Consider the following 13,770-nt stretch of genomic DNA (forward strand, 5'->3'; position numbering starts at 1 on the left):
GCTAGCTCAGATGCGTCCACCGTGTAGTGTTGAGGTAGTGGTAAAACGCTTGCATCGTGTGTCAGATGTCCGAAGGAATATGTTCTGTTCGTAAGCTCTAATAAGAGTGAAACTGGACTTCACCGCTCCTACACTCTGGTATATATATATATATATATATTGTGCAGCCGTAACACCTCTTCGGTGCCCAACCTATAAGTCGAAGGAAGGAACCACGGGGGCTGGGATACTGTCAGGTTGTCAATTTGTCGAAATATGGGGAGCTGGGTTGTGTTTGCTGGTGGTTAGGAGACTGCCCACGGGGGCTGGGATACTGTCAGGTTGTCAATTTGTCGAAACATAGGGAGCTGGGTTGTGTTTGCTGGTGGTTGATCAGGAGACTGCGCACCGACGATGTCTTCTCGACTGGGGGCGAAACTTTTGCAAACTTATTACCATACTCGGCGAACAGTTCAACTGCCATCTGATCAACCACCAGCAATACTGTCAGGTTGCCAAAGCCTAGAAAGGAGACGTCGAGAGGTAGAAGCCTGGTTCGAACCACGGACCTTCTGGTCAGTAAATTCGCGCTCCAATGACTGAGCCATTTCTATTGGTGTGGACTGACCAAAGTAACTGATGCCGAATAAGAATGGTGGAGTGAATACAGATTTCACCAGTTACAACTAATATGAACGACAAGACTTTTCTAAATTTTTTGAAATGGTTTGTCAATTTTTATTGCCAGATGATCAAGTCACTGACATTCCCCATAGCATGTTCATCGCGTTCACTGATAGCGCTGGAAAAATAAAGGTTTATCCTTTAAAATGTGTCAAGATAAACCTCAGCATACGTATGACATGTATTTCCAGTGACAATACACAAACTGGATACTGACGTCTCCTAAATAGACTGGAATGGATAAGTGCACCTGAAATTAGTTTATTCACTAAGCTTAACTTTTTGAAGGGCGAAACCGGTCGTGGACTGTCGACGAATTTTCAGCAACCTTATAAGTAGTGCATTACGAATATATACATGTATCGCGATATCTCGAATATTGTAGCGACTGAAACATGAGGTGGCCTGGTGCAGCACATTCAGTTGACTGGAAATATTACCAACGAGAAATTCAGCTGGGTTCCAGGTGAGTCTCCCGTGAAAACCAAATGAGTGTATATTCGCTAGTATCGTTCAATTTGGCTTCAAGTAGAACATAAGGTTGACGGAAACTCGGGGACTGCGCCTACCTGATGAGCCCGATGAAGAGCGAAACAGGTCGTGAGCTGTCGGCAAGTTTTCAGCAACCTTATGAATACTGCACTAGAAATACAGGCTTTTTGAAATCTATTGAATAATTAGTAGAAATTTAAACCGTTGCGATTGTTTTCGTTAGTCCCTCCAAAAGAGGAAATCGTCAACTTCGCCTATCCGCAGTGCCCGGTTGGGAACTGAACCTTGAACCTACGACTTGCGAGCCGAGCGTGTCCGCGCTACTTCCCCAGTGTCGACAGGAAACACACACGGGGACGCATGTTTGTCCTTTCAGAGATTATAATTCTGATGTACCGAATGTTTAGAGTTTCTATCCGACAACAGCCATAATAGCGGAGGGGCGAGATTGTTCAGTGGTTAGAGCGCGAGGGAACCCGACCTCTGTCTCTCGACTTCCTCTTTATAGGTTTGGGCAACCTGGCAGTATCCCAGCCCTCGTGCTTCGGGCAGGCAGCATAGCAGCTAGGCACCAAAAGGGTGCTATAGCTGAACGAATCTCTGGCGTGGAGTAATCAACTCATCTGGTTACTGGCAAGCTTGTTTAAGTGCATGAAATGAATTCCATCTTACAAGTCAGTGAGAAAAAATTGGCTCTGATGCATTTAGCCAATTGGTCGACTGGTTGATCGACGCAACTCGGGAAGTGTTTTTCTACCGACGATCTATGCCTATTTTTCAGTTTCTTTGTGCACAACATCTGTTCGTTTCTAATGTGTCGATTACGTGACTGTGTGTATTATTCGGGAATTGAGTTTGTTAGTGGGACCAAGCCCGCTACTCTACTCTCAGCCGTTGTTAATTTCCGTGCAATAGTCAATCTGTTCCTTAATTAAAGCATCATTGTTTTCGTGATTCACACGTGAGTACAAGCTACTAAATGCGGTAGGAGATTTGGCCACATCTGAATGGCAACAAATAATGCTAAATTGTTGCCACTGCTTCTCTGTGAAATCAGGGTGACTTGAGTTGCATAATTATCATGAATATTCGCCTGGATCTTTGGAAGATGTGATTGGCTCAATATCAGAAGAACGTCAAGTTGAACGTGAAGAAAAACGCGAGGCAAGTTTGGCTGGATCCAAACACATGTAGGTTTTCCCATCGGCCCAGCACCTGTTCAACCACTCTAATACACTAAAATCCCTCGGCTGACACCCAACAGAGATTAAGCTTGACTTAGCTGATTGGTTCTCCTTCCGCTTTAAATCTCGACCAACCTCGGAACCTCGTCAAGTGGCCTGACGATGCTTTTGTGTCAAAAGCGAAACGTTGCTGAGTAATAAATCTACCGATTGTTACCAAACTTTTCCGAAAATGTAAGCTTGATTTGTTTTTGGAGTTAAAAACAAGGAGAGGTCGAGATTGACGAATCGCTTACAACCAGAACAGGTTACGTTCTGGTTACAATATCCCTTTCTCACACCCACATCTTGGTTTTACTATTACTGTAAGATGTTCTTCGCCCAATAAAACTTGAAGTTGTCTGTGGTTTATTGATCGTCTGCATCAACGTAGCTTTGCACCTGTGCACAGCAAATGGACGTCGGAAAGAATTCACGAGCCGTCAGAAAGGTGTTTTCTCCATTTCTGCGTTAGTTGTGTGAGGGATTAAAACCCCCAAAATTTCTTAGCATTTTGACCTCCCAGTTAAGAACAAGATGAGTTTAAGGATGACACATGCGTCATTTGGCGCAACACAGAAACCTGGCCGTTGCGCGCTGAGGACGTCAAAAGATTGTCAGTGTTTGACGATCGATGTCTTCGGCGTATTACCTGAGTCTGGTGGGAACATCGGATCAGCAGTGCTGAAGTTCGTCGAATGGTATTCGGGAAAAATAACTCACCCTCGATAGATGAACTGATCACACTGAATAGGTTGCGCTGGCTTGACCACGTGCTGCGCATGCCAGTCGACCGACTTCCTCGAAAGGCTCTTTTCGCATAACCACGTGAAGGGTGGGAGAGAGCCAGAGGCGGTCAAACAATGAATTGGCAGCGAAGTGTGAAAGCCATTACCAGCAAACTCAGCTGCGCTGGTCACTACCGTCTTCTTGGATGGGGACCCCGAGACGGGTCATATCAATGGTTAGAGACATTGTCAGACATGGCCCAGTTGCGCCCTCAATGGCGCTCGTGCATCCAATGCATTTAATGCATAGCTCACTCCCCAATCCCCCCACTGATAGTGCTGGATTTATGCATCAATTTATCAGCTCCCGCCTCGAATGCGCAGCTACCTACCGCCCCCCAATCATCGGTGAACGGAACTGCGGCAGCTAGAACCACTGGACGACGAGTACGCGGGTCTTACAGCGGACTATGATGATGATGATGATGACGATGATGACGATGATGAATACTGTTTGTTACTAGTTGATATTCTGGACAGCCGCGAGATAAGACTCGGTTCCTCGATCACAATACACTTGAATACAGTTGGGGGTACAGTCCGCTCATTTGTGATATAAATTAGAAAACTGTAAACTACAGTTCCAAGCCAACCTAAACGCTTCCCAACTACCAGTTTATTGGTTTCAAACTGACTATCATTCCTGACAGAGTCCATCGACATTTTGAGGAAGATACTCAAGTACTATCTAAAACTTACACGTTTTGGAGTTTCGAACATTCGTTCCAAATTCACGACTCCTGGATGCTGGAGATTCTGTGTGTAAGAAATAAGAGGTTTGTTTGTTTTCGTTACGTTGGTTTGAATACGAATATATGTATATGGGGATATCGTTTATACTCGGCTAAACAACGGACTTAAATGCTCATCTATTTCAACTATTCCGTTGAGTGAGGACACTATTTAGGCGGTTTACTTTCAAACGGGGAAATAAACAACGCAGTGGACTGATACTGGAACCTGTGACCTGGCACGTACAAGAAGAATGCTGAGCATCATCTTTGTGCTTCGGCTCGAATTTGAAAACATCTTCGTGGCATCGAAGGTTAGACCATCATCAGACTCAAAATGGAGCCTTGTTGTGCTGTTGGCGATCTAGTCGACGGAATATGCATCTGGTTCGGAATTTAGTGGTTGAATTGTGAGTTGCTGTGTCAAGGTTTCCACCAAACGCGGTCGTTCCACCTCAAACTGATTCTGTTGTTGCAGCAGAATTTCCTTCAACGCTTCAGCAGTACCGGGCGTCGCCAGTCTGTTATATCTGACTGCCATCTCCGCTCTAGTGACAGTGTCGGGAAAAGACTCGCCAACAAGGAACATAACAGCTTTATTGCGAACAAGTGAGTGCAGCAGTTACAAGGGGCCTCGCGGTATTTTAAATTTTACTTTCCATTGATCCACGATGCTGCTGAATCGATTGATTGACTGACTGCCCGGCCTGGATGCTTCCCGGCTTTCCTATGGAGATTTTGGTATAGTTTAAGGGTCTCAGTAGGTTTCAGGCGTTCTGGGGTTATTTTCAGCTATCTGACCCTCCTGGCACAAACGCAGCGGACTGAGAATAGAATATCTGACCTGGCACATACAACAAGAATGCTTTGTTGTCCTATACTACTGCGGACATTGTTGTACCTCACACGTGGATGATTATCTCACGCTCACTTGCTTATTGATCCAACAGCTAGGCTCGTCAGTTCTTTTCGAATCGTGCGAATCCAAGTTCCATACTAAGCTTGCACTCGCGAAGGGAATGGATCTTCAGATTTTACACACAAATAGGTGCTACAGCTACGATTGACTTGCTTGCAAGACCTTTGTAGGATATACGGGTAAGTCTTAAAATTTAAAGCCGTACAAAATAAAACCACAATTGCTTCCGGAGAAAATTACTCAGTCGATGTGAGTAAGGTATGGATAGGTTCTCAATGACACTCGATAGCTGCATTTGGCACATACCGAGATCGAAGACGTTTGCTCACACTGTCTTAACAAAACTGTTATCTAGCTCTCATGTAAAATAGGAATAAGTCCATAAATAAATCCATCCATCTAGAGTTTATTTTGAGGTCACTTTCAAAGATAGACCTCGCTCTTCTGAGGAGTTCTGTGACTTTAGTCGAGAATTGTTCCTTCAGGCGAAGTCAGTCTGTGCATAAAAAGACCCTACACCTGCTTTGCCCTCTTTGAAAAGCCTCAGCATGCAAGTCTCCTCAAAGATTTGCTGTTGTGACTCCCCAGGATTGTGGCTGAAGACCGCGCGTGGCCAATCAGTCATTTGAACTTAGACAGAATACAGCGTCACTCATCCTTGGGTCACGGCAATGACATCACGTGGTCACCGCTTGATTAGCTCTTCCGGTGACAAGTTTTCAGACGACAGTTTTGCGAAATTTGAGTTTTGTGCGATACACACTACTGATGGTTCCTTAAAGGGATGAAACGTCAATGTTTTTCAGCAGATGCTAACTTCACGTGAAGTGTGAACTCTGGAGTAAGCATTTAGTCTCCCACAGATGTGGGATTTGTTCAGATCGTATTCAAAACACTCGTCTGAACAAACCTCTGGCGTAATCGCATCAACACAGATGCATCAAGAAGCTGTTGGGGTGGTATTAATACATTGGCTTTGCTTGTCATAGGATAGGAGTTCACACCACTGCGCTCTGTCAACCGCCGTTGAGTTCGGAGACTACCCACATCAACACTGACTGCCTAAATGACAGTGATGTGAGAAGAGGCAGGTAAATTCGAAGAAATCCGAGTTTTGTTCCGAGTGGAATGGACCGTTACTTTGATTTGAGCAGCACTCAATCTGTGTGGGTCATTTTGACATTGCTTGCGGTATAGCAGCGTCAAGCAAAGCCTTCTGGTGCCTTTTATAAGTCAAACGGACTATCAAGCCTGAGTTACCTCTGTCAAAATCATGCAGAGATATTCTGTCATGCTACGTCTCCTGTATAACATAATCTGAACCAAAAAGGGTTTTCTCAGGGTGTTTCTTTAACAGAATGGTTGTTGAGGATTGGTTGTTCAAACTGAATCTCTACCTACCCGTAGAATAAACACTTCGTTTTTCAGTTGTGCTTCCTTTTTGGTTGGAAACCTGAGTTTATCGATCACCTTGATTGCCACGGGACGTTGGGTTCTTCTGTGGTTTCCTGCGAATAAAATAATTGCAGAAAAACCTGGTTGGAAGGAGGGAAACTGTATTTGAAACAAGGTGAAAATGAATACTCCACTATTCGAAAAGACTTATTGTTATGAATGGTGGATTTTAGTTGAACGAAACTGCTCTCGAATGGCGCGCGTGTGTGCCATAGTGAATCCCAGCCGTAAGCAAAACACTAGCCCAGTGCTTCTGGGTTGATAAATTAGTGACTTTAAAGTGTGCACGTGCAAGATGGAGATGACAGAATGCAGATTTTGGACTGTGGCAGACTCATTGGTCCATAGTTCAATGCTGGTGAAAACGGTGGTGATCAACTCGATCAATGACAAATCGGCTATCTGGTCTCCGGGGGATCAGGGTTGCATAAAACCTCAAGATCAGGACTACGCTTGAAGGAAAAGCGACAGGTAATCCACGGTAGTGCTGGAATTGCTCTGCTCCTCTCAGTAAGGACCAACCGTGGATCTCGGTCAAACTGGCCCCTTCTAAGTAGCTGGCTCCTATTGGACTCATCAGCCATCTCCCTGGTCCTATGAAGTAATAACTAATTATTAACTTTATGGCAATTATTCAACTGGTTCGTATTTCTCATTGTTCACTTTTTGATCTTATCTCGTTTTCTACATAATTCAAGTATGAGGGCCCATAAATATGGAATGCAACCGTTACCTAAGTGCCCAGTGTCTTTAGCGAACTCGCATTGGTCAAACCAGTCAGCAACCTTAGAGCAGTACAATTACAAAAGGTATACATGTATCGCGATATCTCGAATATCGTAGCGACTGAAGCATGAGGCGGTCTGGTGCAGCACATTCAGTTGCCTGAGAATATCACAAACGAGAGATTCAGCTGTGTTCCAGGTGAGTCCCTCTAGAAACCAAATTAAGTTGCAAATGAGTGTGTATTCGCTGCCTCCGTGCAATTTGGTTTCAAGTAGAACATAAGGTTGACGGAAACCCGGGGACTCGCCTAATTGATGAGCTCCAAAAAGGGCGCAACCGGTCGTCGGCTGTCGGCGGATGTTCAGCAACCTTATGAGTAGTACATTACAAAAGATATAAAAACCAGATACCGTTTAACTCTTTTCTAGCCTCAAAATCACCCTGTTGCTACACGTTTCTGACCCGTTTGATTGTTTGTCCTCAGAGATGCAGGCAGGTAAAGAAAACATTGTCTACGCCAAATCGGTAGACTAAGCCCATACAGAAACAGAAAAGAGGTGGACTGAATTTCATCCCATTTATTTGGCTTGGTCAACCTCACAGTACAAATTGTAACTCGGATGAAACTAGGTTGATTTGTCATCGGTCTGGTACATTTCCACTCTCGAATTTTTGGTTGGATTGAGTTATATTCATCCAATAGTCCCGGAAACCAATCCAAAAGCTAGGTTGTTACTTTATGTTTGAGGATCATGGTTTAACTTCGACAGAAAAAAAGACTAAGCCGGTTTGGCGTCGCGAGGCTTGGAGACCCACTCAATCTAAGCTAATCCACCCAAATTTTAGAAGTGTGACGTCAGATTGTGCCATCTAAAGCGCACGGGATCTGTGAATGTATCCACGGAAAGCAACACATGGAAAGTTTTGAAACTATAATTTTTCGGAGTTGGTATAAAATTAACAACTTTTCATTCATTTTTTATGTGAAATCGCTCCTTTGTACGTAAATTTTAGCTGTAAATTTCAATGACCAGTTTCAGGGGTGCACGCCGCAGGTGACTAGCAGAGCTAAACCTGTCTTTTAAGGATCCTGGCCGACCGCAGCTGAATGGAAACCGATTATCTCGTCTCCGTTTCTTTATTTCGGGAAAACTGGTTCCTGTTGAAGAGTAGTGGGGCAGAAATTGCATGACGTTCAGCAGTTCAGTTGTAAAGTTCGTGGAGCCCGATATAGAGTTCCGTCAGAGGGGAGAGGACGGAGTGAGTTGGGATATTCTATTATGATTTGTTGTTGGTCATTGTCTTGCTTAGCTGATGCGATGAGTCGAACATCGCTAAACGGTCACTTGCCATAGGTTACATGCTATCGACAGCTCTCACATGGAAAGGCTTGTTTCACACTGTAACTGGCAATATTGAACCAAGGAGTTTCATGCTCTGGGGCCGAGTATGGTGAGTGTCTGCCAATAAGTTGTGACCATAACTTCCAATGAATGACAGGGAAGCATATAGCCGTAGATCAATTCGCCAAGCGGTTCGACAGATCTGTTGTCTGTGCGCAGCTGCATAGGTACATCTTCCATGCCTGCTTTCTTTCAGTAGGTTTCAAATACTACGTGATATCGATTGATGCGATTAGGCACACAGGTATGTACTCTTCTCGTAATGCTTTTGACCTCCTTGCAATTTGTTTCGCGTTACTTGCATCTGATTTGTTCTTGGTTCCTGAGGTTTGTGATTCCTGTTTTAAAGTGGTCTGTGTTGCATCGTGGTCTGTCCTCTGGTTTTGACGATCTGTTGTGGCGCTTCCTGATTGTCTTGAGTGTGACTGATCGTAGTTTTCTTTCTGCTGTGGAGCTGGGTGGCAGACCGTATCACAACATATTTCAAACTAGCCAATAAGATTACAAGAAAAATGTGCGCCAATTGGCTAATCGCACCCATCGATAGCGGATACGCTTTGAAAACTATATAAATGCAATCAATCAGGAAGGGAATGCCAACCCAGCTGATACCGACGCCTCTTCGACTGGCGACTGACTAGAAGCTAACTGCTAATCCAGGGAACAGGTCAACGTTCACCTGATCAGCCACCATTAAATGAACCCGAACCATCAGTATTTCGATAAATTTGATCGTGTACCGCCTCCCCCTGATCGGTCTCCGTTCTACCCATTTTTTTGACTTCATTTTTTACTTTTTGGGAATATCTCTATCCAAGAAGACGTCTACAGTATAATCGGAGACAACAGAAAGCCGTGGTTAGCTTTTTTTTAAATGAATGATGTTATTGCAAGTGACTTCGTATATTTGCGTGAGTCTCTTTGAATCTGCTCTGTACTATGGAATGAGTTGCGGGAAAGCTTGGCCTGATAAATTGACACGCATACAAACACTTGACGCGATTATCTCTGTTGAATCCGTTCGATATATTTGAAGGGTCCTTATTCCAAAGCGAGTTTGGTGGAAGAAGACATTTGCCGTTAAAATCTTGTGTTAAATACTGTAATCTTTCTAGAGTGATCACATTTCTTCACTAAGGCTGCCATTTCTGCGTTGGAGGGGTAATTTTTTCCTTTCTTTGTGACGAAATAAGTCAATAAATGGATTGCACGCGGTCAGGAAATACCAGATTTTGAAGAAGGTGTATGTTTCACAGATATAATCCTGACCAAAAGCGAGGAAGCCCGTTGAATGTTGAATGGTATGTGGGACCCCCCCGTCAAGGATTTACCTTCTGTTTGTACTAGGTCTGTGGTCACGATTGATTTAGTGTTCCAGGTACTTGGCATCTGATCATTGAGGGCTGAAGCAACACTTTACGACTGATCCAATGCAACGTTCTTTTCCTTGACGGAACACACTACTTACGAGGTTGCTGAAAACTTTCGGAAAGCTCATGGCCGGTTCCGCCCTTCTTGAGGCTCACCAGACAGGTGCAGTTCCCCAGGCTTTTCCATGTTTCCATGTTCTTCTTGAATCCAAATTGTACAACGGAAGGTGTTGTGTAAGCACTACGATGTCGTCCTACAGAAACGATACTTCTAACCAAGAGCAACTCTTTTAGACGGACACCTCAATTGTGCAAACGTCTACCGCTGCACTGCTGCGCTTCACTATACAGCAACGTACCGGGACGAAAAAATGCATAGCTTAGCGAGAATTTAGACAACTGACCGAATGTTCGACCCACTGGCTGCTTCCAGTGTTCGTCAGAAAACACTTCCAATCAATTGGAAAATGTTTGGGACCGAAAGGGGAGTCATCGTTTGAGAGGGGTTCGGTAAATAATCGGTGGATTTATTGCTGGGCAACGTTTCGCTTTTGACACAAAAGCTTCGTCAGGCCAAGTGAGTAAGTAAGTAGGTTGATTGGGTTTTAAGTCAGTCAGGGAACCAATCCGTAAGATTCCTTATGACTAGTGACTTGATCAGTGCTGGGTGTTCAGTCTGGTGTTCCCGTTTGTTGATTAGTGGAGATGATTAAGATTTTCGATAGATTGGTTAAGGGGGATTCGTCTTTATGATGAACCCGGATTTTTTTCGTCCTTGCTTCTTCAGTCTAGGACACCTCAATGGAAAATTCCTCTTGGGGTCGTTCACAGATTTCGTTCACCTGTGTTCGTCCAAGGGTGCTGGTTTGGGGATGGGGGTAGGATGGTTAATTGGATCTAACTCTACTTGAATTTTGTACTTTTGGACCCAGGCCATTTCGCCGATAACTGCACACCGCCTCGTGTCATCTCAGCCGATCTAAGACCGCTCTCTACACGTCTGCAAGTTCTGTTTCCTTTATTCTCTTCACGCTGGGATGCTTGGCGATTTCCACCGCCTCGGCCACCAGTCGCTGTGATGTGAATCTTAAACCCTGTCTCAGGATGTCCACATTTTCTAAATCTATTCTGTACCCAGTGTCTAGAGCATGCCCTGCCATTGCTGAATCTTTGACTAACGCCTGATATTCCTCTGCGTTTCTCGGTGGTCTGTTAATGGAACGCTTATGCTCACCGATTCTGGTATGCAATTCCCTGGCTGTCTGACCTATGTACACCTTCGTACAATCGTTACATTTTATTTTGTATACACAGTTCCTATTCCTATCAACCGGAAGGCGATCCTTCAAATGCACCAACACCGAGCGTAAATTCTTCCTCCTCTGGAAAGCCACTCTGATGTTAGCCGTATTCAGTACCCTTCTAATGACTTCAGATGTCCCTGTTTTGTATGGAATGACCGCTGTTCCGATCCACTCCTTGTTGGGCTTTGGTATTGACATCAATACCCGTCTTAGTTGCTGGTTAATTAAACTCACTGGATATCTGCTATCTTGAAGTCGCTTTTTTACCTCAAGTTGTGCTGCTCTTCGGTCGACACAGTGCTCTCACTCTCCTAAACATCGCTGAAGCTATTTGGGTTCGACATATAAAGTTGTGCGCAATCAGGAAGTAACAGTCACTTCATCGTTTGTTATGTGCCGCAGTAATCAACACATCAGGCGATCTATTTCGGAAGTCATATTATTTCAGAATGACCCACGGGATGAAGAACAACTTGGGATAAAGAAACTCTTTGGAAAGGCTACTCACCTGCGTAGACAATACCAAACTGACCGGATCCAAGAACTTCATCCGGGAAAATTTCATAAAGCGCTTGTACACCCTGGAACGGTTTATCGCAATCAAGAAGTTGTAGTGAGCGACTAAAGTGAGGGGTGAGAATTAGAAAGCTGGATTCTGAAAATACTTGGAGTGTGTAAGTCGGATAGATCTGGATGGAGTTTCAGGCAGTGTTTTGTAACCCATCAATCAACGAGAGTGTGGTTGATCCATTTATGTGGTCGAAAACGGACTAGATAGATTATTTGTCTAGACACGCGGCTACGTTCTAGACATTCGGCCGTGCAATTTTATCATCTCTGCGATCAAAACATGTCTGTTTGGAGACAACGGTGATGTTTGAGCATGGCCCCCTCACTTAACTACATCAGACAGGATTTTTTTCAACTCGGTACATCCTGTGCTGTCCACTGGATTGTGTCCTACAATCTCCATGCGCTTCCGTCCACTCGTTATGACAAATTGATGGGCTAAAAGGTCGGTATTACATACTTAACTCGTTCAAGCAGTACCACTGAGTGACATTAGCCCCAAATCCATATTCTGATCATTTTTTGCCCGTTTTGAAGTATTATTCAACGAAATTCTTCCAAGCTTTATGAATTCTTTTAAAATAGGCAGATGAGACCTCAAAATGGAAAAAAATGTGAAATTGTGGGTTACTCGAAAAAGTCCGCAGACTAACTCTGATTCGACCTAGAAGACCTCATCACGCTCACTTTAAATCACGTCATCACGTACACACTTTTCTGATAGTTTGTTTTGTTCATGACGGACTACAACTGGCGTGATGCAAGGATAACAATCCTTCCATTCATTGAACGTATTCCCAGATGTAAAATTTGAAACCACTGCTAGCTATTTTGAATATTGTGGGCAGGATGGCTTAAGTGGTTAGAGCGCGAGTCTACCGACCAAACGTTCCGAGTTTCGAACCCAACCTCTGCCTCCCGATTTCGCTTGGGCAACCTGGTGGTATCCCAGTCCTTTCATTGATGAAAGTGGCCGATTCGACTAGTTATTTGCTAGAAGTAGGACGACACTGATAAGTGGACTGTATTCAACGAACCAACTGTCAACGTGAGGTCCGCGTCAGATCGCCCGCAAACCTTTCTCGTTTCTCGTGATGAGTAAGCCTAGATTTTCCGGATTTTTTCCGGCACTGAATTTTTATTTTTGGGGAACAATTCAGTGGTGTAACTTGGAAGACAGTCTGCGGCAGTACAGTGAGAAGCGAATTTTTACATCACAGCGAAAGAAAATCCAAGTTTTAATTCATTAGAAATGAGTCATTTGAAGTGTTGCACAAATGGGCATTTTCCATTGATTGTGGTCGAGTCTGTGCATATCCTGTGAGGATGCAAGCACTGGAGATACCGCGGCACAGTGAGTCACATGTTTTTTCCAGTAAAGCTGAGGCATTAATCGATCATCACGTGACAATCAGCTGATCTTGAAAAACATTGGGGTAACAAAAGACAATGGTAGACTTTCTCACTGTAACCTGTGAACTACAGCAAAACGGGATAAGGACGTCGACCTGGCAGTGTTGCGGTTGAAATGGGTGTAAACACGAATCAAAAATTGTGATTATCGATGTCGTCGGGACCGACGAAGGACACCGCATTAGGGATTGGATCAGGCTAAGATTCCAAAACTGGTTTACACAAAATAAGTGCTAAAGCAAGCAGCGCGTTTAGGAGATGCAAATCACAGTTTTGTTCTGTTGTTTACTTTTATTGGAAATAAGCTGGTTTCCACGCCCAGTTCAGGGTGGCGTAAACAGAGAGGTGGCCAACCCTTGACTTGGCGGAGGAGTATGAAGGAGATCACAAAACGCTTGGGTGTTGTCGGGGCTACTCACCTTCAAGGATGGGGACCGCGTGGTCCTCACTGTGCCTGGTTGGAGACACTACAAGATATGGCTGCTAACGGATGTCAGTGGCGTTCTTGTTGTCAGTTTCTATCCAGATTGCCTGAGTGAATGTCTGGATGTGTAGGCACCTCGAAATGATTGTGTTAAGCTAACACTAAGTCCCTCCCCCATCCACCTTCATTCTTTTCCTTACAATAAGGCTTTCAAGTAAATCATTGTTGTACGGCAGTGAAGCCACGGTGTTGAACACTGATGTCATGCTGTCGATGATGATGATGATGA

At 44.3% G+C, this 13,770-nt stretch overlaps 2 protein-coding genes across 2 annotated transcripts in view; one reads left to right on the top strand and one right to left on the bottom strand.

Annotated features, from left to right (window-relative positions):
* The window catches only part of T265_13243 (hypothetical protein), a gene marked incomplete at both ends in the record, with an annotated part of 19,625 nt that extends 7,973 nt beyond the window's left edge, over nucleotides 1-11,652 (bottom strand). Inside the window, 3 exons of the mRNA XM_009167944.1 lie at nucleotides 3,866-3,922; nucleotides 6,218-6,417; nucleotides 11,583-11,652. Coding sequence (XP_009166208.1) covers nucleotides 3,866-3,922; nucleotides 6,218-6,417; nucleotides 11,583-11,652 — 327 coding nt within the window. The remainder of the gene's footprint in view (nucleotides 1-3,865; nucleotides 3,923-6,217; nucleotides 6,418-11,582) is intronic.
* Nucleotides 11,040-13,770, top strand: part of T265_03416 (hypothetical protein) — a gene marked incomplete at both ends in the record, with an annotated part of 7,400 nt that continues 4,669 nt past the window's right edge. Inside the window, 3 exons of the mRNA XM_009167900.1 lie at nucleotides 11,040-11,177; nucleotides 13,363-13,592; nucleotides 13,688-13,742. Coding sequence (XP_009166164.1) covers nucleotides 11,040-11,177; nucleotides 13,363-13,592; nucleotides 13,688-13,742 — 423 coding nt within the window. The remainder of the gene's footprint in view (nucleotides 11,178-13,362; nucleotides 13,593-13,687; nucleotides 13,743-13,770) is intronic.

Source organism: Opisthorchis viverrini (genome assembly GCF_000715545.1).
Source record: "Opisthorchis viverrini unplaced genomic scaffold opera_v5_49, whole genome shotgun sequence".
NCBI lineage: Eukaryota > Metazoa > Platyhelminthes > Trematoda > Opisthorchiida > Opisthorchiidae > Opisthorchis > Opisthorchis viverrini.